General features: G+C 35.4%; 5 protein-coding genes across 6 annotated transcripts; 4 read left to right on the forward strand and 1 right to left on the reverse strand.

The window, feature by feature from the left end:
* Positions 1,669-7,717, reverse strand: LOC109124480. The gene is made up of 9 exons (XM_010494701.2): positions 7,134-7,717; positions 6,550-6,636; positions 6,273-6,362; positions 5,689-5,769; positions 5,373-5,567; positions 3,181-5,307; positions 2,701-2,847; positions 2,232-2,614; positions 1,669-2,125 (listed from the first exon to the last, which is right to left on the reverse strand). Exons 1-9 carry the CDS (start codon positions 7,212-7,214, stop codon positions 1,990-1,992), a joined length of 3,327 nt encoding a protein of 1,108 aa, XP_010493003.1. The 5' UTR covers positions 7,215-7,717; the 3' UTR covers positions 1,669-1,989.
* LOC104770302 lies at positions 11,414-13,417 on the forward strand. The gene is made up of 4 exons (XM_010494702.1): positions 11,414-11,721; positions 12,111-12,244; positions 12,483-12,587; positions 12,754-13,417. The coding sequence occupies exons 1-4, from the start codon at positions 11,647-11,649 to the stop codon at positions 13,208-13,210; spliced, it is 771 nt and encodes a 256-aa protein (XP_010493004.1). The 5' UTR covers positions 11,414-11,646; the 3' UTR covers positions 13,211-13,417.
* On the forward strand, positions 14,594-16,530 carry LOC104770303 (cinnamoyl-CoA reductase 1). Of its 2 annotated transcripts, none has more exons than XM_010494704.2 (6): positions 14,594-14,837; positions 15,037-15,206; positions 15,290-15,481; positions 15,632-15,794; positions 15,892-16,081; positions 16,168-16,530. In XM_010494704.2, the coding sequence occupies exons 1-6, from the start codon at positions 14,714-14,716 to the stop codon at positions 16,310-16,312; spliced, it is 984 nt and encodes a 327-aa protein (XP_010493006.1). In that variant the 5' UTR covers positions 14,594-14,713; the 3' UTR covers positions 16,313-16,530. The 2 variants fall into 2 exon arrangements, with proteins under 2 accessions (XP_010493006.1, XP_010493007.1); XM_010494705.2 differs by having other exon boundaries at positions 14,598-14,837; positions 15,895-16,081; positions 16,168-16,490.
* Positions 17,979-20,030, forward strand: LOC104770305 (cinnamoyl-CoA reductase 1-like). The gene is made up of 6 exons (XM_010494707.2): positions 17,979-18,303; positions 18,552-18,721; positions 18,804-18,995; positions 19,138-19,300; positions 19,397-19,583; positions 19,667-20,030. The coding sequence occupies exons 1-6, from the start codon at positions 18,180-18,182 to the stop codon at positions 19,809-19,811; spliced, it is 981 nt and encodes a 326-aa protein (XP_010493009.1). The 5' UTR covers positions 17,979-18,179; the 3' UTR covers positions 19,812-20,030.
* On the forward strand, positions 21,446-23,395 carry LOC104770304 (cinnamoyl-CoA reductase 1-like). Its single transcript, XM_010494706.2, has 6 exons — positions 21,446-21,687; positions 21,945-22,114; positions 22,188-22,379; positions 22,523-22,685; positions 22,786-22,972; positions 23,056-23,395. Exons 1-6 carry the CDS (start codon positions 21,564-21,566, stop codon positions 23,198-23,200), a joined length of 981 nt encoding a protein of 326 aa, XP_010493008.1. The 5' UTR covers positions 21,446-21,563; the 3' UTR covers positions 23,201-23,395.

Raw genomic sequence — 25,166 nt, forward strand, 5'->3', positions numbered from 1 at the left:
CTTTCAAATTTTGGCCATTTAAACCATGAACTTTGTTGTAGGCCATTTAAAACATCAACTTTTGTTGATTAGCTTTTTGAAGTTTCGTTGACCAAGCCAAAAAAGACATGACGTTAAATCCGATAGTTGACCTACTAACAGACGTTACTTTGCCGTTAATCACTCCGTTACTGACAAAACTACGTCGTTTTAATGGAAGTTTTAGTTCGAAAAAATGTCATTTAAACCATGAACTTTTTAATATAGGCCATTTAAACCATGAACTTATAAATGTATATCATTTAAACCATAAACTTTCGAATTGATGTCATTTAAACCATAATACATTAATATAATAATCAATCCTTCAAACTCTAGTGTAGTATCTTAAAACAAGATGATCAATCCTTCAAACTCTAGTGTAGTGTCCTAATAAATAAAAAGACTCAAAACAAATAAAAAAAGACACAAAATACATGACAAAGATCGAGAAAGAAGGATGAATTGATGTTCTTCATTCTCTTTTTTAGAATCGCATCATGAGGCAAAGTCGAAGAAAGAAGAGAGAAACTAAACTAAGGGTTAAACGGTTTAGCCTGTTAGGGTTATATAATTTTGCGGTTTCTAATAAACCTACCGAACCGAAATCCAATTATCCAAATCAATTGCGCCGAACGGTTAGGCTTTCTCTTTTTGGTTTGCTTTGATAACCAAAATTTTCAGGTTGTCTAGTTTTCACCTAACGCCCAAGGCAAGTTCATGGTTTATATGACAGAAATTTGAAAGTTCATGGTTTAAATGACATACATTTATAAGTTCATTGTTTAAATGGCCTATATTTAAAAGTTCATAGTTTAAATGATATTTTCTCGAACTAAAACTTCCATTAAAACGACGTCGTTTTGTTAGTAACGATGTGATTAACGGCAAAGTAACGTCTATTAGTAGGTCAACTATCATATTTAACGTCATGTCTTTTTTGGCTTGGTATCAACAAAAGTTGATGTTTTAAATGGCCTACAACAAAGTTCATGATTTAAATGGCCAAAATTTGAAAGTTCATGATTTAAATGACATTTTTCCCGAAAATAAAACGAGAATCAAATTATTGTTTTCTTTGTTTGCAAAGGATCCAGATATAAATTATCTTCAACAGAATGTGTTATTTCCATATTGATTACTGTTACTTATTTAGTTGAAATGAAAAGTAAAATATTTAGGAAACAAATCTGAAGTAATGTTAGTTTTGGAAATTTTTAGAGGTCAATGTTGTAAATAACTTTTTAAATAAACAAAACTAAAAGGGCATAACAAAAAATGTACTTCAAAAATGTTAATATAGATGTCAAAAACTTAAAACAACATCATTTTGTTATTTAACGGAATCTATTAACATCTACTCTCTAAATTTTGTTTTTCAGTACTTGTCGTTTTAGATTTTCATATGTTTGGTAAAAATATCAATTTTATTCCAACTATTTTAATGTTTTGACCAATAAAAAAGTTATAAAATGTATAAAGGAATGGGTAAAATAGAAAATTGAGTTGTTTTCTTAATTAATTTAATACGGAGGGAGTAATAATTATGTAAAAATTAAACCACTATGTTAATAATTATCTGATAATTAAACAACTAATTTGTTCCGTAAGTATTTTACAAAACACTTTAATGTTGCATTTGAGATAACATTCGTGTGAAGAAATCTCTTGCTTTCTCTTATAACAAACCACATTCGTGCTTGACAATCTTCTCCAAACCATTAGTGCTGTTTGCATTACAACATCAACTGATAGCATTTATAGAGACAAAGAAAGAAAACAACGTATGCTTATAGAATTTACAAAAGAATTTACAAATGAAAACACCCAAACTATAATGAAACTACTCTCTTACTTGTTATAAGCCCCCATATAATAAACCTATCAAACCTGTGTCGACCAAAAAAGAATGGATGAGTGGGAAACTCTGGTTTTATGTGTTATTCTTGGTGGGGGGTAAGGTAACGAATTTTAATGAGTCAAGTCTTCACTTCCTACACCCACACTGGATTTGTCAACGACTATGCGTACATTGTATTGTTCGTAAACTCGTCCTCTGTTCTCTGCCCACCACTCTTCTGCTTGTTTCTCGCTAAACCGTTTACGGCTGCAATCAAAATCATCCACGGATCACGTTCATTCATAACCAACAAAAAAAGAGAGCATACAAACATTCCAACTAAGCCTCTTAAATAAAAGAAGAACTGTAGTACCTGAAACGGACGCGCTTGAGATCCCTTGCACCTCCCGCTAAGGCTGTGAGAGTGATGTACACACCAGGTTCATCTTGTTCAACCCATTCATTTTCACTACGGGGTTCACTTTCTTTTGATCGTGTGCTGATTCTATTTATTGATTCAGCAGCATGATTCGCTTGCTGTCGGTAATTTGCACCATCGAAAACAGGCGTGCTTGCCCCGTTAGAGAACATTGAGACAGAGGTTAGGCCATCAGACTCCGTTTCTCGATTGTTAGGACGGTTTAAGGTGTTAGAAGAAGGGGCAACGTAATCAGGACTGGAGCCAAATGAATTAAGAGAAGGAGACTTGATACTCCTAGCTGATCCAACAGGTAGTCTTTCAGCCATGTCTTTCAGCTGCATTGATTCATTGAAACAATTAGTAAGTTGCATACATCGTTTTAGTAAACTTCATCAGCACCGAGGAAGAATTTAGAATTTACTTGAGCGGTAAGTGATTTAATCACTTCTTTTGCTGCCTTGCATCTCGCTGTTTCTTCGTTAGCAATTGCCAATGCCTCCTTTAGCTGTTTGGTTGTTCTTTCCAGTTCAACTTCTTGAAGTTGTGCCTTCCGGGTAAGATTTTCAACCTGTTAAATAGTTTACTAATGAATTAGAAAAGGAGCCAAATTGCAACGAATGAGCCGATACATGTTTTCCCCCCCACTAAACAAACTAATTCGAGGAGCATGATCTCACTCCATCTAGGCACACAAGTAAATAAAAGACACTTGCTTGGTTCATCTAGAAAAAGACCCATTCTTTAATGAGTAGAAAGTAAACAATTATGAACCAGAAACACAACAGGACAATTGAAAAGAAAAAAAGCATAATCTCACTGACAATGCATTCTTCCTAAATGTGTGGAATGTGTAAGGAAATATGGAATAAGGAGCAAAAATTGGAGAATTAAAACAGCTTACTTGAGATCTTAGCTTAACCACCTCCTGGCTTAGGTGATCACTGGTTCTCTTGGTATCATCCACGAAATTTTTTGGTGTAGTTAATCCTGAAAGAGTGGGAGTTGGCGTTGTTGAGCGCGGTGGGCTAGGACGTCTTGATATTGGTGAAGTTGCCCGAGACGCAATTCGGGAACCGGGAACAGACGCTGAGAAGAACTTCTTTGACGATCCAAAAGTTGGATTAAAAGATTTGGTTATGTTTAGTGAACCCCGGTGAGAGCCTCCACTTGGTATTGGTGAGACACGGCTACTGTTGAATTCGTATTTCTTATTTTTCTTGGATCGAGTATCCACTTGCCTCATGGGCTCCAACAATGAGAATCTAGCTAACTGTCCATCTGATCTAGAATCTAATTTCTCATCTCTGTCAATTGCATCTGATCCCTGGTTGACACTTTCTCTTCTACTCAACGAAGAGTGAGATGATGGATCCGTTTCCATGGCCTTTTTCAATTTGTTAAAACACTTGTCACACACTCGATATGGTTTGTTTGGGTTCGGTGCCATACAAGCTTTCAGGGACTTTTTATTAGTGCAAGAATGGCAAAACACAAGTCCACAGTTATAGCAATTGTGCCGCTTTCTCTTGAAATTGAAAGGCTGACGGCAACCTGAACACATGGACTGGTCCATCCCTGATGCCCACTTGTGAAGGCAGACAGCTGCAGTGAAGTTAGAACCACAGGCAATACTTTTCACCTGTTTATCCTTCAGCGACTCTACCAATGTCGGAGAATTTCGGTCATCTGCGTCCCCATGGCCTAGTCTACCATTCGATCCTTTTCCCCAAGTGTAAACCTCAGTCCTTGAAGTTAAAACTGCAACATGATAAGCACCGCAAGCAATCTCTTCGACAAAACTTTTGTGAAGTTTGCCTTCAACACGGGCTGGAACCTTTCCATCTGCATGTGGGTTTCCAAGCTGACCATAAACAGGACTGCCCATAGTGTAGACATGGCCCGCTGTTGTAAGTGCAACTGTTAGGCTATGTCCACACGCAACTTGACAAAAATTGGGTTCTACAAGAGCTGCAACACAGGTAGGCACAAGTTTTGGTTCTTTGTCGCCGTGACCAAGACGACTCTTGTCACCATCACCCCAAGTAAAGAGCTTTCCCGAGGAGCAGTTACTCGAGCTGGAGCTGCCAACCATGACTTCGACAACTGCGGCTGTGTGCCATACACCACAGGCTGCCCGAACAGTGCGAAGACCTTTCAAGGAGTCTACCTCTCTAGGTATGAAAACACTTTTCTTGTCTCCATGGCCCAAAACACCAAAGGTACCATCACCAAAAGTAAACAACTGCCCAGCAGAAGTCACAACAGCTGTGTGGTAAGGTCCACAAGCGATGGATGATACATGTATCCCTTCCATCAGAAAATTCACTCTTTTGGGGACCCAGTGACTGACTTCATTTCCATGTCCCAAAATACCAAAATCTCCTTTACCCCAGGTATACAAATCCCCTGATAGAGAAACTGCACAACTATGGTATTCACCACATGCTACAAGCTCAATATTTGTGGTGCCGAGTGCATCAATGAGCTTTGGATGTTGAACATTGGAATCTACACCATGGCCAAGCCTACCTTCAGATTCCTCTCCCCAAGAAAAACTTTCTCCTTGTTTTGTCACAAGGACAGCATGTTGTCCACCACAAGCAATATTCTGGACATCAAGTACTATAGTAGACTCTAAAGCTTTTGGCAATAAGGAATCCATTTTTATCTCCAACGAACTTCCGACTCTATGGTTTCCACCACCTAAAACACCGTCCCCTATTCCTTCTCCCCACATAAAAACGTCTCCCAATGCGTCTCCATCATCATGACCAGAACCATGACTTGATGCACTAATCGCACTTGATAGACTAACTCTAAAAGCATCCATACCCATACCTTTCATGTGACCATGTAGTGTATCAGAGCCTCCAGATGACAAAGAGTGAACTGAAATAGTTGCCGAATCTGAGGGAAATAAACTTTTCGGAGGAACTGCATATAATGACATGTCTGAAAATGCCTTGTCCATGCCATTCTTAGGCGGGCTATCATATGGACTCTGAAGACGATGGTGATTCGAGCCATCCTAAAATGTAAACGAATTTTACCTTAGTTATGCACAAAATGAAGTGGAATATATCACTCTAGTACCTTCTGGAAACTGTCATTGCTGCTAAATGGAGAATGTAAAGGGGAGCTTCTCCGGGTATATGTTCTCGGACTATTAGCTTCGGATGGCGTCCCATCACTTCTCGATTCAGTCCTCCATTTCCGTTGATGACAACGCGAGATCAAGGCTTTTAAACCACTAAACCACACTTCAGCCTCATCTTTATCCTTGCATATCTATGAAATGAAATACAAACACTAGTTAATGGACTTTCAATAATAATAACAGACATCTTCATGATGGGATAATGATTTCATAGAAGAAATTTGTAAGAATTTACTATAAGGAAAATCTCACCAAATCAAGTGACCTCTCATCGTATATTAGCGAAAAGGATTGATATTCCTTCTCGGGCCGTGGATATCTCTGAAAAATAGGCTGCAAGAGAAGCAACATTGCGAGACTTATAAGTATATCATACTAGATAGGCGAAGTCCAAATATGCAACTTAAGACTACGAAAATTGGCTCATGAAAAGATGCATGGAACATACAAAGTCAAATCAAGACCCACATGCCTCGCTGAATTGAAATGAAATTTTTTTGATGAATCGAAACAGACATACTATAAGCACCTAGTAATCATTTGAGTTTATTGAAAAACGACTATAATAAAAGAGCCTTGTGCATAACATACACCACTTGGGACAATTATAAACAACAATTCAGATCACATTAGGAGGAAAATCCCACTCACAAACATGATAGTAGAACTCGGACACAACTAGAAGAGGACTCTTCTCCTAGGCAGAAATAGAGATCCAACCATTGAAATGCAATTAAAAAATGGACAAGTCTAGTATAACGAAATTATTGTGAACATATCTATTCGCCAGCTCAAGAAAGAATTAAATCACATCATCCTGCAATGTCAAAACTTACAGTGCGCTGCCCAGATATGATCCTGGAAACATGGCTTAGCTTCAAATGTTTCTCCTCCTTCCCCGAGAACCATATCAAAACAGATTCATCCTGAAAGTTACAGGACACAGAACAACAAGACCATGCACACATCAAGCAGCAGAGATGAAATATATAACAAACCAAAAGGACTCTATAGGCTCATAAGGAATCCTCAGATAAAAATGAGAACGGAAAGTTAGTTTAACATAATAATGCTTACATAGAAATAAAGAAAACGGAAAGAACACAGACTTACATTTGAAAGGCGAAATGGACAGAACTTAGGCTTTCCCCTTCTGCCATACTTAAGCAAATACGCTCCCTTTTTGAGGGCAGTAATAGCCTAAAGCAAATTGATAAGAAACTTTTATCATAAACAAAGTAGGTGAAATATACATATTGCCAAAGGAGTGATTAAGCTTTTAGATACAATTGTAGGAATCACAAAGAGAAGAAGCATTGGGACACACTAAAATATCAATCCTACAAAATGAAAAGAGGACTAAGGAAAGAGTCTAAAACTGAGATGATCAATACTATATATTCTGAAAAAAAAATGCACCTGAACTGATAGAACTCTAATTAAAATAACAGAAATGCATTTCCGCCATTATATAGCTTGAATCGAGCTTCCAGACTTGAGCATTTAGCTAAAGCACGTCACTAACCCTAACGCAGCTAAGAAAATAAACTACTCTCGACTTAAAAATGTAATCCTACCTTAGAATTCGGCAGAGAACTTAACTTATATAATCTAGTTCGACCTAAAAATTCAGTAGAACGACCAATACCTAACCTTAGCAGTGGAAGACCTAAATTGACAAAATTAGCAACACCGACCTGCTCAACATCCCTAGTCACCGCCACTAGACCGGCTCTGCTAAGATCCGACGAAGAAGCCATTCGTCCGTTCCTCGACATAAAAACAAAAAAAAAAATCAACAAACGAAGCTCCTCAGAAGCAACAAAACCTTAACAGCCGGAGAAAACCTTCAACACTAGTCAAGCTCAAAAAGTGAACAAAATCAATCAAAAAGACGTCGTGCAATGACGAAATCGTCTCCGCATCACTATGATCGTTCGATCTTGAATTCAAAATTCGAAAGCTAGAGCACAGCTTTTCTTCAGCTCGAATTAGATTCAAATCGATCCAAACAGTAAGAACGACGAGCCGACGATGTTCCAATCAAACATATACGAATTCAAATGTGCGTCTCTGTGATTTCAACTCCTCGGGCAAACTGAAGAAAGAGAGAGATTTGAAGGAATTGAAACGCAGAGAGAGAGAGAGAGAGAGAATCTAAAGGCATGGCATCATGATGATTGATCTCTCTATAGACTACAAACTTCTCTCAGTTTAACTTTAAAGCGAGAAAAAGAGAGAGACCAAAAGGCAGATTCTGACTAGAGAGAAAAAGAAATTTTTTTTTTTTAATTTTTCCTTGAAATGTTGAATATTTTTTAGTTATAAATCCCTTTGCATTGCATTACTCTCTCCTTAATTACGGGATTATACCACTGTGCACTACTTGCCTAACTAATTTAATTACCTCTTTATCCATTTTCATTTTTGTGTGAATAGTAATGTGAAAGGCTTTTTGTGAATATTTTGATTTTTCGGCAAAGCTTTTTTTGTATATGTTCCCCCTTTTTTCTTTTTTCTTTTTTGGGTTTAACCAATTGGTTACAGTTCTTTTATGGAGTTTAGAGAATTTACAGTCCTACTTTAAAGGAAGAATGAGTAAAAAACCAATTCAAGAAGTCATGGTTCAGTAGAAAAATGTCTGCCAAATTTGATATTTATTTATCTAACCTTGCCTGCCTCTTGCAAGTTGCAACAAGGTTTACTACTCTCCTAACCGATCCAATGGTACTAGTTTCTTGGATTCTCCAATCTCCCAACTCTTTTTGGCTCTTAGACAACCACCACTGTGAAGCTTCTCTAGCGTACATCAGTCTACCTGATTTAGAGAAGGAAATCAAATTAGAGAATATTTCCAATTCATCTTTTCAACATTTTGTAGTGGTTTAAATCGCCATCTATATATCAATTATGAAGGGTTACTTTTAAAGATTCAAAAAAAAAAAAAAAATATCGCAATTTATAGTATAACAATCTAAACATCGTATTCAATCCGGCATCGAAATAATACTTTTTTTTTTGGGAAAATCACATTATAAACCTTCAAAGTGTTATTGAGTAGCACTTTAAACCTTGAGATATTTTCACTAACACTATAAACCTTTAAAATAATTTCATTAATACTTTAAACCTTAAAACTAATTTTTCTGTCTGTACCGCCACGAAAAATGATAGAACAATAATATCCATCAACTTGAAATAGTTAAACTATGCTGGTTTGATTTAAATACTTATTTAATTAATTTAATTTAATTTAATTATTTATGACGATTGATAAAAAAAAAAGTTCAAAGCAAAAAAAAAATGAAGAATTAGAGGTAAGGTTAAAACATTTGACAAATGTAAAATTGAAGCCGACAATATCTTTAGAAGATTCATTGGTTTCTAATGAGAAGTCAATCAATTTGAATCAGAATCTAATGGAAATGCATTTATTAAAAGGATTAATAATGTGAAGAGTAACATCGTAAAAGTTTTGTCAACAATGAAGATAAACACAAATTTATTTTTTATATTTTTATTTATTTATAAAAACTAAAAGTTATTAAAATTTAAATTAAACCAACATAGTTTAACTATTTCGCGTTGACAAATATTATTATTCTGTTATTTTTTACGGCAGTACAAAAATGAAAATTAATTATAAAGTTTAAAGTGTTAATAAAATCATTTTAAAGGTTTATAGTGTTAGTTAAATTCTCTCGAGGTTTAAAGTGCTATCCAATGATATTTTGAAGGTTTAAAATATGATTTTCCCTTTTTCTTTCTTGAATTATTTTTGAGTTTAGTCCATTGTCTATCAAACTCAAAATAATAATAAAATATTATGTAATATCTCTATTATATTATTTAAGCAATCCTTTAAAAAATAACCCCACTCCATGTAAGATATTACACAAAATGCCACTGTATTTAATTACAAAATATAATAATAGAATCTTATTATTAATTTGTTGCAACCAGAAAATAGTTTTTTATTAATATAGTTATTAAAAGAAAACAAATTCACGTAAATATTAATATAGTTATTTTTAGTGTTAATTAATTATTTTCTTTTTATCTTTCAACTCAAAAAAACTTATAAAATCAGAAAAAAATATTGATTATGTAAAATCTTAATCGATTCACGTAAATATATTATAAATATTTTTCAATAATATTTTAGAACAATAATAAATCTTATAAAACGATTTTATTTTTTATAGCTCAATATTTTTGAAATTGTTTTAACAGATTTTATTTATTGTTTCAGAAATTTTAGGAAACAATAATAAACTATTAAATACAATTATAAAACTTAATTTTATTTATAAAACTAAGATTAAATATATGCATCCTAAATCATTTAATAATGACATATATATCTTAAAACTAAGATACAACATTGCTTATATTTTAAAATATAAAATATTATATCTAATTTATTAAATATTTGTTTGCAATGCACATCGACGCAGAGACATTTTATTAAAATCTAAGGAATCACAAATATTATATTTTATTTAATAAATATATATAACTAAAAGATAAATCAAAGAGTTAAATCGAGATTTTTAAACATGACCGCTTCAATACAGGTTTTGTTTTATTTTTAGGATTTTACCAAATTTATATGATTCACGGATTTGAACATTGTATCATGTAGCCAAAACGGGTTGAAATTAGAGTATGAAACTAAGTAAATGAAATGTAAAAGATTATAGAATGTATAGCATGGGTAACTATCTATATATTTCCATGTGCTAACTATCTAGAATGAAATATTCTTCAGTCAAGATATACTCATTATAGATATACTCTTTTAATTTTGATCATTCGAAATAAAAATAAAAATAATTATCCACAGAAAACTATTAAACCTCCACTATCTAAAAAGTACAGGTTACAATTTTTTTTATTTTAGCAATTTTTTTACAATTGATGAGTTTATTTTCTAAAAGAGTTCGCTCATTCACAAATTAATTCAAAATTTCGGAGGATTTGATATATATAATTTAATATAATGAGATGATTAACTCTATTTATTGTCTCATAAATCTTAGGAAATAATAACAAACTTTTAATTGGCTAAAACTTAATTGTTTATACACAATATTCACTATATAAATAATACTAAGTGTATAATATTGATAATATACATAACCTAATTGTAATTTTCACCTATAAAATTAATATACAACATGTTATACCAATAACTTCAATTTGTAAATTTGGTATATTAAGATCTCTAAACACGACCACATCAATTTGTAATATTAAATCACAGGTCAATACATGTTTTATTAGATTTTTTTGGCTTTACCGAATGTATAATTAACAAATTTGATATTGCACCAAACCAAAATAGTAGTACCAACTACGGATCGAAATCAGAGTATGACCTTAAGTAAATTAAATATATGATTTTATAAAATGTATAGAATTAAGAAATTTTCTACTATTATTTGTAACAAACAAATTTAAATTTACATAAATATTTCCTCACGCTGGTAACATTATTCTATAAAATATTAACGTGTATTTATGAGTCGGGTAATAAAACGGGTAACGAGAAATTAAATTAATATCTGATACTCGATCATTATCCATGGATAATATAATTATTATACCCTTCATTCGACCCTAAAGTTGCGGGTACCTTTTTTCGGGACGGGTACAAACCGAAAAATGGATCCAATACGGGTATCAGTAATAGTTTTCAGGCCTACCTATTAGTACTTTAATATAAATCAGAATTCACTGTATAGTACTATATTATATAACATATAAATGAATGATACAACATAAACATAATATTAACAAATAACAAAATTAAAAAAAAAATCCAACAGATGATGTTTTATAATATCTCCTACAGATGATGCATAATTTGCCAATGTCGCGGGATACTACGTCGTTTTCGTTATCCCACCTGTCGCGAGACTATAGGTGTTATTAAACTGTTATTGAACTTCTGGATGAGCAAGAAGGTTTGGCCTCTTCGTCGTTAATGTAACTTTTGTTCTTGAGGGTATATCGAATCATTCTCATCGAATCATTCTCTGTTCCTCCTCCTCCACCACTCTCTCTCTCTATAATTCTCCGTCAGATTAAGGTCTCCTTATTCTCGACGAATTGGTTTTTCGAAGAGCATCTCTCTTTTTTTCTCATCTACTACCCAATCTTTTCGTTTCTCTCTACACTCAGAAAAATTAATTTACATTCGCCGCCATGAGTTCCGTCGCCGAGATCGTGTCTGAGCAGCAAGTGATCGACGGTATCCAGGAACTGGCTCTGAAAGATCAGGTTTTTATTCTCTACCCTAATTTAATTTATCTCTGCGAGTCTCGAAAATAAAAATTATTGTTATTGCTTTGTGGGTGGGTCTTGGCTTCGTGAGTTGGGAGCTGATTCCATCTGATGATGCTTCTTCTTCTCTGTAGAAATGCCTAGTCTTTGCTCTGGAAATGTTAGGGTTTCGTAAAGTTTGGATCTTTTTGTGCCTTATTGTGTGTTTGATTTCGAATTGGACGATTAGGGCTCTTCAGGTTTAAAATGTGGAGTGGTTTGATGCTTAATTTGCTACTGATGTTCCATGTATTTGCTTAACATAACTCTTTAAGATGATTTCCTTCGTGGGTTCTTTGTATATGGGGAGGTATAATTCATGGATGTTTTATCTGAACGTTGTTCAGGACAACAAGCAGATCCAGGAAGTGATGATCCACGAGCCGAGTTTCGGGAATCATGGTGGCTGTTGTGCAATTTGCTTGAGTGATATTCCTCTTCAAGAAACTGCTATGGTCAAAGGCTGTGAACATACTTACTGGTATTCTTGTTAGAACGTTTCTTTGAAGTTATAGATTTATGTATATCTGCTTGGGTTTCACTTTTGGTTTAAAATTGTAGTCTCTAGTATGAACATATTGTATAGCTTGGTTATATATAGGTTTAACCTGTGTACCTCTTGACAACTTTTTATGTTTTGTTTGATTCTATATGCCTACCTATAAACTGACTTTCTCCTTTGGTTTTTTAAAAGGAATAATTAATTTCTATCTATCCAGTGTGACGTGCATACTTCGTTGGGCGAGTTGCAAAGAGAGTCCTACATGCCCACAATGTAAGAATCCGTTTGATTTTCTCAGTGTCCACCGGGCTCTCGATGGCAGGTGAGTTTCCTTCGTTATGTACATATTGCATCATGTTAGTCCATTTGCTTTATCAGACTCTTTTCTCATTCTTTTTTGGTTATATAATCTGTCCACATGTTCTGGCACCATAGAGTTTGGAGTTTTCTGTGCCTTCTTGTAAATTCTCTGTTGTATTTCTATGCAGCATTGAAGATTTTCTGTTTGAGGAGAGTGTATGCCTTCTCCTGAGAGCCTCATGGTTTGTACCATTGGATGTGATGGAACAGGCGTCCTACAGCCATGGTTACAATGATGATTTTGACATTCCTTGTGACTACGAGGATGAAGATGATGACCTTGACGAGTTTTATTTGCACGGCGCAAGTCTTCGCATAGGAAATAGGAGATGGGGTGGCAATGGTTTTGTCAGATCCGGGCGTCAAGAAGCCAGGCCAGTCCAGAGATACAGTGGTTCTAGTTCTAGTTCCAGTTCCAGTTCTGGGTCATCCTCAAGTGAGCCTAAGGAAAAGCAGGTGAAGACTGCAAGCACAACAGGAAGACGTGCAAAGAGGGCAATGAAGCGTGAAGCCGCTAACAAAGCAGCGGAAGTAACAGCAGCAGCAAAGCACGAGGCCCATTTGGTTAGGTTGGGAAGGAAGTGAGTGTGTATCTGTAAATAAATTGCACCTGAAAAGCTTCCCAACTACTTCCCTTAATTAATATCATCTGTACAGCAGCTAGTTTTTTAATGTTGTGGGCCACACCATTGTGTAAGGTGTGGGGTTTGGGATGGTAGAGACGACAAGACCTTGTGACTCTTTGTCTCATACAATTTATTCGACTAGAATTGAGTATTATTTTTCTCTTGAGTTTTTTTTTTTATAATCAATGATGGGATGAGAGTATAATGTGGCTTTTGATTTACTTGGCGTGGATATATGTGAATAAATTAGTCTCCTGAAAAAATATGGTAATTATGTTGAAGAAGAAGAAGAAAGGAGGCAATGTTAGTGGTGTGGGCTGCATAGTCGGCGGCGTTTGGAAAAGAGAGTACAATTTTCAAAAGAGATATATTCAAGTGATAGGTTCTCTAAGGCATGTAATGTAAGATGATGAGTAAGAAAGGCGTAAAGAAGCATGAGTGTGCTGGCACGTGAAGAACTGAAGTGGAAGATTAGAGTTACGTGTGAAGAAGAAACATAGAGAATAGTTTGTTAGAGGTATATAGAGAGATAATTGTGGAGTGTAGGGTTCAGAGCTTGTGCTCTGTTCAAAGAGAAACAACAACTTGTGCAGTTTTTGTGTTCAAACTGAATCATGTCTGATGTGTGAAGGGGACAGCCTAAATAATGTGAGATTGATGAGATAAAACACATTTGTCAAGGCTGCGGTGTGATGTGTGGATGAGACAAACTTTACAAGACTTGCAACAGTTTACACTGGTGTTGGTGATGTGAAGTTCCTAATTAAGCATAAGTGGAAATTTAAGTTTTTATACATCTAGTTCCAGAGTTGGATAGCAGTTGGAGGGTGTTGCACTTGCATAATCAGAGATAGCATCAGTTAATGCGGTGGGCATCAGTTGTGCCCAATTATGAGCCACAAAAGCTAGGAGCTTTCGTTCAAATCTTATCTACTATCGTTGCTGCAGCACATTGGAGTCCATATATGCTTTTGACGATTGCATGTTATCACGTATGGGCACCGTTGGAAGACGTGTACTTCGAAGACACCAAGGGAGGAATCAAAATCAAAGTACATAACAATATGTTCAAAGTATTTTAGTTGTGTCATATAAGTCTACAAATACATGCGACTTTTCATGATAGCATATGATAGTTTCTTTATTGTAAAGAAATAAAAATAAAAACGTCTTTTCTCAAATTATGATTCTTACTGTTTCTAAAAGTAAAAGGAATGGTAAGTGAAACTGAATTTGGTAACTGACAAGTCTGCATTCGCCACCTAACCATTTATGCCGACCACAAAAAAAAAAATGCAAATAAAATCATCAGTAAGGGGAAAGAAATCGCGCAAAGCTTATAAATTGGAACCCAAGCAAACACCAAATAAAGGAAACTCACACATTGGTCATTCTTTTGGTCCCCTTCCTCCTGCTTACACAGAAACCAAAACAGAGCACACAAATCGTGATTTTGAGAACTATGGCGAACACTGGTGAAGGTAAAGTGGTATGTGTTACAGGGGCCTCTGGTTACATCGCCTCGTGGCTCGTAAAGTTCCTCCTCAGCCGTGGCTACACCGTTAAGGCTTCCGTCCGAGACCCCAGTTCCGTACCCTCTCTCTTCTCTTCTCTTATCTTTTATCTCCCTCACATTTTATTCGCTTTAGGGTTCTAACACTATTTTCAATTAAGTCTCTACTGTGACTAGATTTGGCTCCTGATTGTATTAGTGTGAATCTTCTCTCTCATCATGCACAAATCATAGTTGTAATAGACTAATAGTTTGTTGATTCACATCTTTAGGTGATCCGAAGAAGACGCAACACTTAGTCTCGCTGGAAGGTGCAAAGGAGAGACTTCATTTGTTCAAAGCAGATCTTTTGGTTGAAGGATCTTTTGACTCTGCTATTGATGGCTGTCAAGGAGTCTTCCACACTGCTTCCCCTTTTTATATTGATGTCAAAGACCCACAGGTTCTTTTATCTTATCTTCATACTAGCTTGCTTTTTTACTTTGTGGGTTGATTTGATCTTTAACTTTTATATCCCGGTTTCAGGTTGAACTTATTGATCCTGCTGTCAAGGGGACACTTAACGTTTTGAATTCATGCGCCAAAGCATCTTCGGTTAAAAGGGTTGTTGTGACCTCCTCCATGGCAGCTGTTTGTTACAACGGAAAACCATGCACGCCCGATGTAACTGTCGATGAAACTTGGTTCTCCAATCCTGAGCTTTGTGAGGCCTCTAAGGTGTGTTGAAACTTTGAGCCATGATGACTCATATTCGATTATTGTTGTCACTTGTCATCTACTATCGACTAGTTGTCCCTTCATTGTGCTGTAATGCTAGGCTCTTTAAGTGCAAAACTAAATAGGTTCTGCTTTTTATACTGGACTCAGATGTGGTATGTTCTATCCAAGACCTTGGCGGAAGATGCTGCTTGGAAACTCGCTAAAGAGAAAGGCTTAGAAATCGTTACTATTAACCCTGCTATGGTGATCGGTCCTCTCTTACAGCCAACTCTGAACACGAGTGCTGCTGCTATACTCAACCTAATAAATGGTAAGCAAAGCACTTCCCCTTTTGAATGATTCTTATGACCCTTTTTATCAAATGTTAAAAGAGAACCAATTTCGAGTTCATGTCTTTATATAATAAGCAGGTGCAAAGACCTTTCCCAACGCGAGTTTCGGATGGGTTAATGTTAAGGACGTAGCCAATGCGCACATCCAAGCATTTGAGGTCCCTTCAGCTAACGGACGTTACTGTTTGGTCGAGAGAGTCGTTCATTACTCCGAGGTGGTTAGCATTCTGCATGAGCTTTACCCAAATGTCCCACTCCCTGAAAGGTAAAATCATCTCTACATATATTATAAACTTGTCCAGTCCTGGTCGTGTCTGGTTTCTAATACGGTTTTGTCTCATATATGCACAGGTGTGTGGATGAGAATCCGCACGCGCCCACATATCAAGTGTCCAAGGAGAAAATAAAGAGCCTTGGCATAGACTACGTGCCCTTGCAGGTTAGCATCAAGGAGACCGTGGAGTCCTTGAAGGAGAAAGGTTTCGTACACTTTTGAGAAAACTTGTGAGCCATTGGATTCAATCCAGATTAGATAATGTATTTGGAACACTATTCCCAAAAATATAATATTTGGAAATTTGGAACATGTCAACGAACCTTCAAGGGGATATTAGTATGCTCTCAGTTCTCGTACCTTATTGTTCGTTCAATGAAATAAGATACTTTTCCTTTTATTTGTTGTTGGGGTGAGATATCAAATGAGAATTTTAGTAACGTAAGTACTAAGCAGCTTTTTAAAAAACTTTGAAATTGTAACATAGTTTCAAAAGGAATTTACTAAAGTCAAACTGAAATTGATAACCAACAAGAAGTCTCAACTAGCTACCTAACGATTATCGCCGACCACGCAAAAGGCAAATAAAATCATCATTGCACATGTGAAAGGGAAAAGAAATCACCAAAAGTTGATAAATACAGGAAGAAGATATTCCTTTGGTTCAATATCTTTAATTATCTGTTTAGTTATGTATTCGGTTTGTTTGTTCGGTTTAGCAAACGCATTACATGTAACACTTTGTCTCATACAATTTATTCGACTAGAATTGATATTATTTTCTCTTGATTTTTTTTTTAATAATCATTGATGGGATGAGAGTATAATGTGGCTTCTGATTTACTTGGCGTGGATATGTGAGTAAATTAGTCTCCTGAAAACATATGGTAATTAGTGGTGTGGGCTGCATGGTCGGTGGCGTTTGGAAAAGAAGAGAGTAAAACTTTCAAAGAGATATATATTCAAGTGGTAGGTTCTCTAAGGCATGTAAGATGATGAGTAAGAAAGGCGTGAAGAAGCATGAGATATTGTGTGCTGGCAGGTGAAGAACTGAAGTGGAAGATTAGAGTCACGTAGGTGTGAAGAAACATAGAGAATAGTTTGTTATCTGGAGAGATCATTGTGGAGTGTAGGGTTTCAGAGCTTGTGCTCTGTTCATGGTGGATAAGTAACAGAGATTAAGGAAAAAGCAGCATCAAAAATCATTTATCTACGTCACAACTTTGGGTGATTGTAAGTCTCCTAAATCTTGGAAGTTCAAATTCAAAACTAGCTTCAAATTGACAGAACCCAAGTTAAGCATAAGTGAAAATTTAAGTTTTTACATCTAGTTCCAGAGTTGTATTGCAGTTTGGAGGGGGTGTTGCATTAGTTGGTGGGCATAAGCAGAGAGGACCAGCAACCATTGGCCATAGTTGTGCCCAATTATGAGCCACAAAAGCTAGGAGCTTTCGTTCAAATCTTATCTACTATCGTTGCTGCAGCACATTGGAGTCCATATATGCTTTTGGCGATTGCACGTTATCACTTATGGGCACCGTTGGAAGGCGTGTACTTTGAAGAGACCAAGAAGTTCGTAGTTGTATTCACTATTCAGATTAGTAATAAAATGAAACCAAAATCAAAGTAACAATATGTTCAAAGTATTTTAGTTGTGTCATATAAAAAGTCTACTAATACATGCGACTTTTCATAATAGCATATGATACAGTTTCTTTAATGTAAAGAAATAAAAAAGAAACACGTCCTTTCCGAAATTTCCACCTTAAATATTATTTACAGAGGATTATGATTTAGTTTGTGAGGTTTTTATTCTTAGTTTGCTGTTTCTAAAAGTAAAAGGAATGATAAGTGAAATTGAATTTGGTAACCAACACCAAGTCTGTCTGTACTCAACGCCACCTAACCTTTTTTTACGCCGGCCATCAGTAAACAAAACAATAAGGGGAAAGAAATCACCCAAAGCTTATAAAATAGGAACCAGGCAAAACACCAAATAAAGGAAACTTACAAATTGGTCATTCATTTGGTCCCCTTCCTCTTTACACAGAAACCAAAAGAGAGCACACAAATCGTGATTTTGAGAACTATGGCGAACACTGGTGAAGGTAAAGTGGTGTGTGTTACAGGAGCCTCTGGTTACATCGCCTCCTGGCTCGTCAAGTTCCTCCTCAGCCGTGGCTACACCGTTAAGGCTTCCGTCCGAGACCCCAGTTCCGTACCCTCTCTCTCTTCTCTTCTCTTATCTCTCACATTTTATTCGCTTTAGGGTTCTAACACTATTTTCTATTAAGTCTGTACTGTGACTAGATTTGGATCCTGATCTTGTTTAATCAAAGCTGCAATCTTAAAAATGGATGCTTTTTAAATACCAGTTTATCACCAAGAATGATCCTTTGATTCTCTTATCTGTGCATGCACAAATCATAGTTTATAATAGTTTGTTGATTCACATCTTTAGGTGATCCGAAGAAGACGCAACACTTAGTCTCGCTGGAAGGTGCAAAGGAGAGACTTCATTTGTTCAAAGCAGATCTTTTGGTTGAAGGATCTTTCGACTCTGCTATTGATGGCTGTGAAGGAGTTTTCCACACTGCTTCCCCTTTTTATCATGATGTCAAAGACCCACAGGTTCTTTATCTTATCCTCATACTTGCTTTCTTTTTACATTGTGGGTTGATTTAATCTTTAACTTTTGTATCCCCCGTTTCAGGTTGAACTTATTGATCCTGCAGTCAAGGGGACACTTAACGTTTTGAATTCATGCGCCAAATCATCCTCGCTTAAAAGGGTTGTTGTTACCTCCTCCATGGCAGCTGTTACTTTAAATGGTAAACCACGCACGCCTGATGTAACTGTTGATGAAACTTGGTTCTCCACTCCTGAGCTTTGTGAGGCCTCTAAGGTGTGTTGAAACTTTGAGCCATGACTCAGATTCGATTATTGTTGTCATCTACTATAAGACTAGTTGTCCCTTCATTGTCCTGTAATGTTAGGCTCTTCAAGTTCAAAAACTAAATATGTTCTGCTTTTTGTACTGGCTTCAGATGTGGTATGTTCTATCCAAGACCTTGGCCGAAGAAGCTGCTTGGAAACTCGCTAAAGAGAAAGGCTTAGAAATCGTTACTATTAACCCTGCAATGGTGATCGGTCCTCTCTTACAGCCAACTCTGAACACGAGTGCTGCTGCTATACTCGACTTAATAAATGGTAAGCAAAGCACTTCCCCTTTTAAATGATTCGTATGACTCTTTTTATCAAGTGCTAGAGAACCAGTTTGAGTTCATGTCTTTATATAATAAGCAGGTGCAAAGACCTTTCCCAACTCGAGTTTCGGATGGGTTAATGTTAAGGACGTAGCCAATGCGCACATTCAAGCATTTGAGGTCGGTTCAGCTAACGGACGTTACTGTATGGTCGAGAGAGTCGCTCACTACTCCGAGCTTGTTAGCATTCTGCATGAGCTTTACCCAAATGTCCCACTCCCTGAAAGGTAAAACATTTCTAAATTATATTAACCGGTCCAGTCCTGGTCGTGTCTGGTTTCTAATAGGCTTTTGTCTCATATATGCACAGGTGTGTGGATGAGAATCCGCACGCGTCGACATATCAAGTTTCCAAGGAGAAAATAAAGAGCCTTGGCATAGACTACGTGCCCTTGAAGGTTAGCATCAAGGAGACCGTGGAGTCCCTGAAAGAGAAAGGTTTCGTGCACTTTTGAGAAAGCATGTGATGTGAGCCATTGGAGTCAGTCCAGATTAGATAAAGTATTTGGAACACTACCTAAAAAAATATAATATTGGAACATGTCAACGAACCTTCAAGGGAGAGATTAGTATGCTCTCAGTTCTCGTACGTTTTATTGGCTCCATGAAATAAGATACTTTTCCTTTTTATTTGTTGTTGGGTGAGATATCAAATGAGAATTTTAGTAACGTAAGCAGCTTTTAAAAAAACTTAGAAATTGTACCATATACAGTAGTTTCAAAAGGAATTGAGTAGAGTCCGACTGAAATTGATTACCAACAACAAGTCTCAATTGCCTACCTAACGATTATCGCCGACCACGCAAAAGGCAAATAAAGTTGATAACTACGTGACAGGGAGAAGAGATTCCTTTGGTTCAATTTCTTTAATTATCGGGTTAGTTATGTATTCGGTTTGTTTAGTTGGTTTAGCAAACACATTATTTATTTATTTTTGAACAAAGCAAACACATTACATGTAACACTTTCTCTATTAGCTAGACGAGAATTAGGCTATAAATGGCAACAGAATTTTCATTGGTTTTTACCTTTTAAATTTTAGTTTTTGGATTTTGGTTTTTGAAAATTTGTTTTTTGGTTTTTGCAGTATATTTCAAAATTAATAAACTAAGAAAACATTGAATAGAAAATTTTTCCAAAAAAATCTCAAACTAGTTTCCCTAACTTTTGGGAATCCAACTTTTAAAAATCTTGAATGGTAAAAAAAAAAGTTTCAAACAATATAAAACCAAAATCCAATTAAAAACTAGTAACCATTCAATATCTTAATCAACGAAAAATAACAATTATCTTCCTCATCTCTTTTGTGGTGTCATCATCATCACTTTCCATCATTAGATCTCAGTTTTCCATGATCCTTCTATCTTCTAGACTTTCATTCTTGGTGAATATCTTAAATGAAAATTTTAACAGTAAAATCTCTATAAATTAATCATGTCGAAAAAGAAAATCTATTTTTATTTTCTATCGATAAATTAATAATTAATAGAGATATTTTTCTAGTTTGGTAACTTTTTAAAATATATATTTAAAAATAAGATTTAATCTTTATAATCAATGTTTTTTTATTAATTACAAGAAAATAATACTCTCGTTTCACAAAGAGTGTCATTTTAAGGTTTTAATCTTGTTTCACAAAGAGTATCGGTTTGTGTTTCTAATGCAGTTTTAAGACTTTATATTTTTTTTTTTATTCTTACTATTTCAGCTTATTAATTAGAAACTAATATGAAAAATGAAATTTGTTTATTTTTCTTAATCTATGTGAAAAATGCTAAAATGACATTTTTAGTGAAACATAAGTAGTAGTTATCATTTGTCTTGAACTGTTCAAGTTGAACATAACACCAAAATTTTCGGATACAGTATAAATAACACACGAGTCATACTCACCAAACATTTTAAATGTATATATAGAAAATTTTATATAATTATGAATTTATAGTATTGATGAAACTATATATCTACATTAAAAAAATTATTTTATTATATTATCGAATTTTGTCTATAAAATTACACTTACATAACTTGGAACAGAAAAAAATTATTAACTTTTCGAATATAAATCTGTACATATCTTATTTTTATTTAGAATACAAAGCACCAGATAAAGAAATTCTGGTATAAGTTACAAATTGGTCATTCATTTGGTTACAGAGAAACAAGAAAAGGAGACAGACAGAACACAAATCCGTGGTTCGAGAACAATGGCAAACAGTGGTGAAGGTAAAGTGGTGTGTGTTACAGGAGCCTCTGGTTACATCGCCTCCTGGCTCGTTCATTTCCTCCTCAGCCGTGGCTACACCGTTAAGGCTTCCGTCCGAGACCCCAGTTCTGTACCCTCTCTCTTCTCTTCACTTCTCTTCTCTTCTCTCTCTCACATATATATTTGCTTCGCTTTAAGGTTCTAACACTATCTCAGTTAAGTCTGTGGATCACTAGATTTGGATCCTAATTTGTATTAGTGTGAAGAATCATAAAAATTGATGCTTTCTTATACCAATTTATCACCAAGAATGGTCTCGTGGTTTACTTATCTCTACATGCACAAATCGTAGTTGTAATAGTTTGTTGATTCACATCTTTAGGTGATCCGAAGAAGACGCAACACTTACTCTCACTGGAAGGTGCAAAGGAGAGACTTCACTTGTTCAAAGCAGATCTTTTGGTTGAAGGATCTTTCGACTCTGCTATTGATGGCTGCCATGGAGTTTTCCACACTGCCTCCCCTTGTTATTTTGATGTAAAAGACCCACAGGTTCTTATCTTATCCTCAAACTTGCTTGCTTTGTGGATTAGTTTGGATCTTAACTTTACTATCCCCATTTCAGGTTGAACTTATTGATCCTGCAGTCAAGGGGACACTTAACGTTTTGAATTCATGCGCAAAAGCTTCATCGGTTAAAAGGGTTGTTGTGACCTCCTCCATGGCAGCTGTTAATTGCAACGGAAAACCACGCACCCCGGATGTAACTGTCGATGAAACTTGGTTCTCTGATCCTGAGCTTTGTGAGGCCTCTAAGGTGTGTTGAAACTTTGAGCCATGATGACTCATATTCGATTATTGTTGTCATCTACTATCGACTAGTTGTCCCTTCATTTTGCTGTAATGCTAGGCTCTTTAAGTGCAAAACTAAATTGGTTCTGCTTTTTATACTGGACTCAGATGTGGTATGTTCTATCCAAGACCTTGGCGGAAGATGCTGCTTGGAAACTCGCTAAAGAGAAAGGCTTAGAAATTGTTACTATTAACCCAGCCATGGTGATCGGTCCTCTCTTACAGCCAACTCTGAACACGAGTGCTGCTACTATACTCAACTTAATAAATGGTAAACAAAACACTTCCCCTTTTGAATGATTCTTATGACCCTTTTTATCAAATGTTAAAAGAGAACCAGTTTCGAGTTCATGTCTTTATATAATAAGCAGGTGCAAAGACTTTCCCCAACGTGAGTTTCGGATGGGTTAATGTTAAGGACGTAGCCAATGCGCACATCCAAGCATTTGAGGTCCCTTCAGCTAACGGACGTTACTGTATGGTCGAGAGAGTCGCTCACTACTCCGAGATGGTTAGCATTCTGCATGAGCTTTACCCAAATGTCCCACTCCCTGAAAAGTAATAACATCTCTAAATATATTAACCGGTCCAGTCCTGGTCGTGTCTGGTTTCTAATAGGCTTTTGTCTCATATATGCACAGGTGTGAGGATGAGAATCCGTACGCGCCGACATATCAAGTGTCGAAGGAAAAAATAAAGAGCCTTGGCATAGACTACGTACCCTTGAAGGTTAGCATCAAGGAGACCGTGGAGTCCTTGAAGGAGAAAGGTTTCGTACACTTTTGAGAAAGATGTGAGCCATTGGATAAAGTATTTGGAACACTATACCAAAAAATATAATATTTGGAATATGTCAACGAACCTTCAAGGGAGAGATTTTGTATGCTATCAGTTCTCGTACCTTATTGTTGGTTCCATGAAATAAGATACTTTTCCTTTTTATTTGTTGTTGGGTGAGATATCAAATGAGAATTTTAGTAACGTAAGCAGCTTTTAAAAAAAACTTCAAATATTGTACCATAGCTTTCAAAAGGAGTTTATTAAAGTCAAAAGTCAAAGTGAAATTGGTAACCAACAAAAAGTCTCAATTTGCTACCTAACGATTATTGCCGATCACGCAAAAGGCAAATAAAATCATCATCGGCATGTGAAAGGGAAAAGAAAGAGATCACGTTGATAAATACTCCATCTTGTGAAACAGAGTTGCCATGTTCTAAAGAGTTACCATGTTCTTTTGATGACCGTCCAACCATCAACAGCGACAAGAAAATACACTATTATGGGATTAAAAACTGTCGCCGGAACAGTTAAAACAGTCGGCCGAATGAATGGCAATAAATCATAACTGTCGCTGGAATATTAAACGATCAGTTATTGTTCCGAAAACAGTTGCTGAGTCACTTTTTATAAACATCATCATCATTAATTTATGCAATTTTGTGTTTAAAGTAACAAAAATACATTGATTTTCTTTTGTCGCTATCGTTGGTTCAGCGATCATCAAAAGAACAGGGCTAGTGTCATTTTAGTGTTTTATTTTTGTTTCACATAGAGTGTCATTTTACATTTCAATGCATCATTTTATATTTTCAATGCACTTTTATATTAAATTTCATAGTTTTACCTTTAATCTATAACTAAATTAACCCATTAAAACTTACTCTCTCTGTTTCACAAAGAGTGTCATTTTGACACATTTCACACAAATTAAAAAAAGTTTGAATTATACATGTTTGCCCTTATTTAATAAGTAATTAATTATCTAAGTTCAATAAAAATAGTTTTGGGTAAATTTAGCATTAAAACACTCATTAGAAATGTAAAATGACATTCTTTGTGAAACAATTTTTTTTTTCCAGAATGACATTCTTTGTGAAACGGAGGGAGTATTAAATAAGAGCATATGTATATTTTAATGTTTTCTTAATTTGTGTGAAATGTGTCAAAATGACACACTTTCTGAAATAGAGGGAGTACTAACTAATATGTGTAAGGCAAAAGAGATTTTTTCGGTTTAATATCCTTAATTATCAGTTTAGTTATGTATTTGGTTTGTTTATTCGGTTTAGCAAACACATTACATGTAACATTTTTCTCTATTAGTGAGAACTAATCAACCAAAAGTAACAAGCTTGTTATTTTATCATCATCATCATCATGATCTCTTTCCATCATCAGATCTCTATTCTCCTAGATGATCTTTCTTCCTTCGTGATCATCTTCTAGACTTTGATTCCCAATTCTCAAATTTTCTATGAATCTCTAAATTGAATTTATCTACAGTAAATATCTATAAACTAATCATATTGGAACCAAAAAATTTATTAATTTTATAATCGATAAATTAATAATTATATTTTTCCAATGAGGATCAGAGATTTGAGAGAAAAACTAGAAGCTTCACATAAAGGACCAAGCGCTCAAATCTCTAATGGTGCCCGCATGAGGGGAAAGCCATTGGAAAACGTGAGGAATAGAAAATGTGGTTCATTTGTCGGCAGAAACGGCTCCGCTGATAAATTGAACACATTTCCTATCGAATTACTCATGACGGCTTCCCTATCTTTCTATTCTTCCCTATCCATACAACACCACAAGTTCTTTGCTTTGCATTTATATAGCTTGATACGTCCGGATGCATTTTTTACATTAGATTTCATAGTTTTACCCTTAATCTACGACTAAATTAACCTATTAAACACTTATTAAATAAGAGCATATATCTATATATTAATATTTTTTAATATGTGTG

The sequence above is a fragment of the Camelina sativa genome, chromosome 20 (genome assembly GCF_000633955.1).
Source record: "Camelina sativa cultivar DH55 chromosome 20, Cs, whole genome shotgun sequence".
In the NCBI taxonomy this organism is placed as follows: Eukaryota; Viridiplantae; Streptophyta; class Magnoliopsida; order Brassicales; family Brassicaceae; genus Camelina; species Camelina sativa.

What these genes read in the sequence shown, in the direction of transcription:
- LOC104770305 (XM_010494707.2), top strand. Translation starts at nt 18,180, where the DNA reads ATGGCGAACACTGGTGAAGGTAAAGTGGTGTGTGTTACAGGAGCCTCT. An exon ending in GGCTTCCGTCCGAGACCCCA is followed by an intron (nt 18,304 to 18,551) that starts GTTCCGTACCCT and finishes TCACATCTTTAG; the next exon opens with GTGATCCGAAGAAGACGCAA. An exon ending in AGCTTTGTGAGGCCTCTAAG is followed by an intron (nt 18,996 to 19,137) that starts GTGTGTTGAAAC and finishes TACTGGCTTCAG; the next exon opens with ATGTGGTATGTTCTATCCAA.
- LOC109124480 (XM_010494701.2), bottom strand. Translation starts at nt 7,214, where the DNA reads ATGTCGAGGAACGGACGAATGGCTTCTTCGTCGGATCTTAGCAGAGCC. An exon ending in TCATATCTGGGCAGCGCACT is followed by an intron (nt 5,770 to 6,272) that starts GTAAGTTTTGAC and finishes CTTCTCTTGCAG; the next exon opens with CCTATTTTTCAGAGATATCC. An exon ending in ATGAGAGGTCACTTGATTTG is followed by an intron (nt 5,568 to 5,688) that starts GTGAGATTTTCC and finishes TTCATTTCATAG; the next exon opens with ATATGCAAGGATAAAGATGA.
- LOC104770303 (XM_010494704.2), top strand. Translation starts at nt 14,714, where the DNA reads ATGGCGAACACTGGTGAAGGTAAAGTGGTATGTGTTACAGGGGCCTCT. An exon ending in TTGATGTCAAAGACCCACAG is followed by an intron (nt 15,207 to 15,289) that starts GTTCTTTTATCT and finishes TCCCGGTTTCAG; the next exon opens with GTTGAACTTATTGATCCTGC. An exon ending in AGCTTTGTGAGGCCTCTAAG is followed by an intron (nt 15,482 to 15,631) that starts GTGTGTTGAAAC and finishes TACTGGACTCAG; the next exon opens with ATGTGGTATGTTCTATCCAA.
- LOC104770304 (XM_010494706.2), top strand. Translation starts at nt 21,564, where the DNA reads ATGGCAAACAGTGGTGAAGGTAAAGTGGTGTGTGTTACAGGAGCCTCT. An exon ending in AGCTTTGTGAGGCCTCTAAG is followed by an intron (nt 22,380 to 22,522) that starts GTGTGTTGAAAC and finishes TACTGGACTCAG; the next exon opens with ATGTGGTATGTTCTATCCAA. An exon ending in TATACTCAACTTAATAAATG is followed by an intron (nt 22,686 to 22,785) that starts GTAAACAAAACA and finishes TATAATAAGCAG; the next exon opens with GTGCAAAGACTTTCCCCAAC.
- LOC104770302 (XM_010494702.1), top strand. Translation starts at nt 11,647, where the DNA reads ATGAGTTCCGTCGCCGAGATCGTGTCTGAGCAGCAAGTGATCGACGGT. An exon ending in AACTGGCTCTGAAAGATCAG is followed by an intron (nt 11,722 to 12,110) that starts GTTTTTATTCTC and finishes AACGTTGTTCAG; the next exon opens with GACAACAAGCAGATCCAGGA. An exon ending in GGCTGTGAACATACTTACTG is followed by an intron (nt 12,245 to 12,482) that starts GTATTCTTGTTA and finishes CTATCTATCCAG; the next exon opens with TGTGACGTGCATACTTCGTT.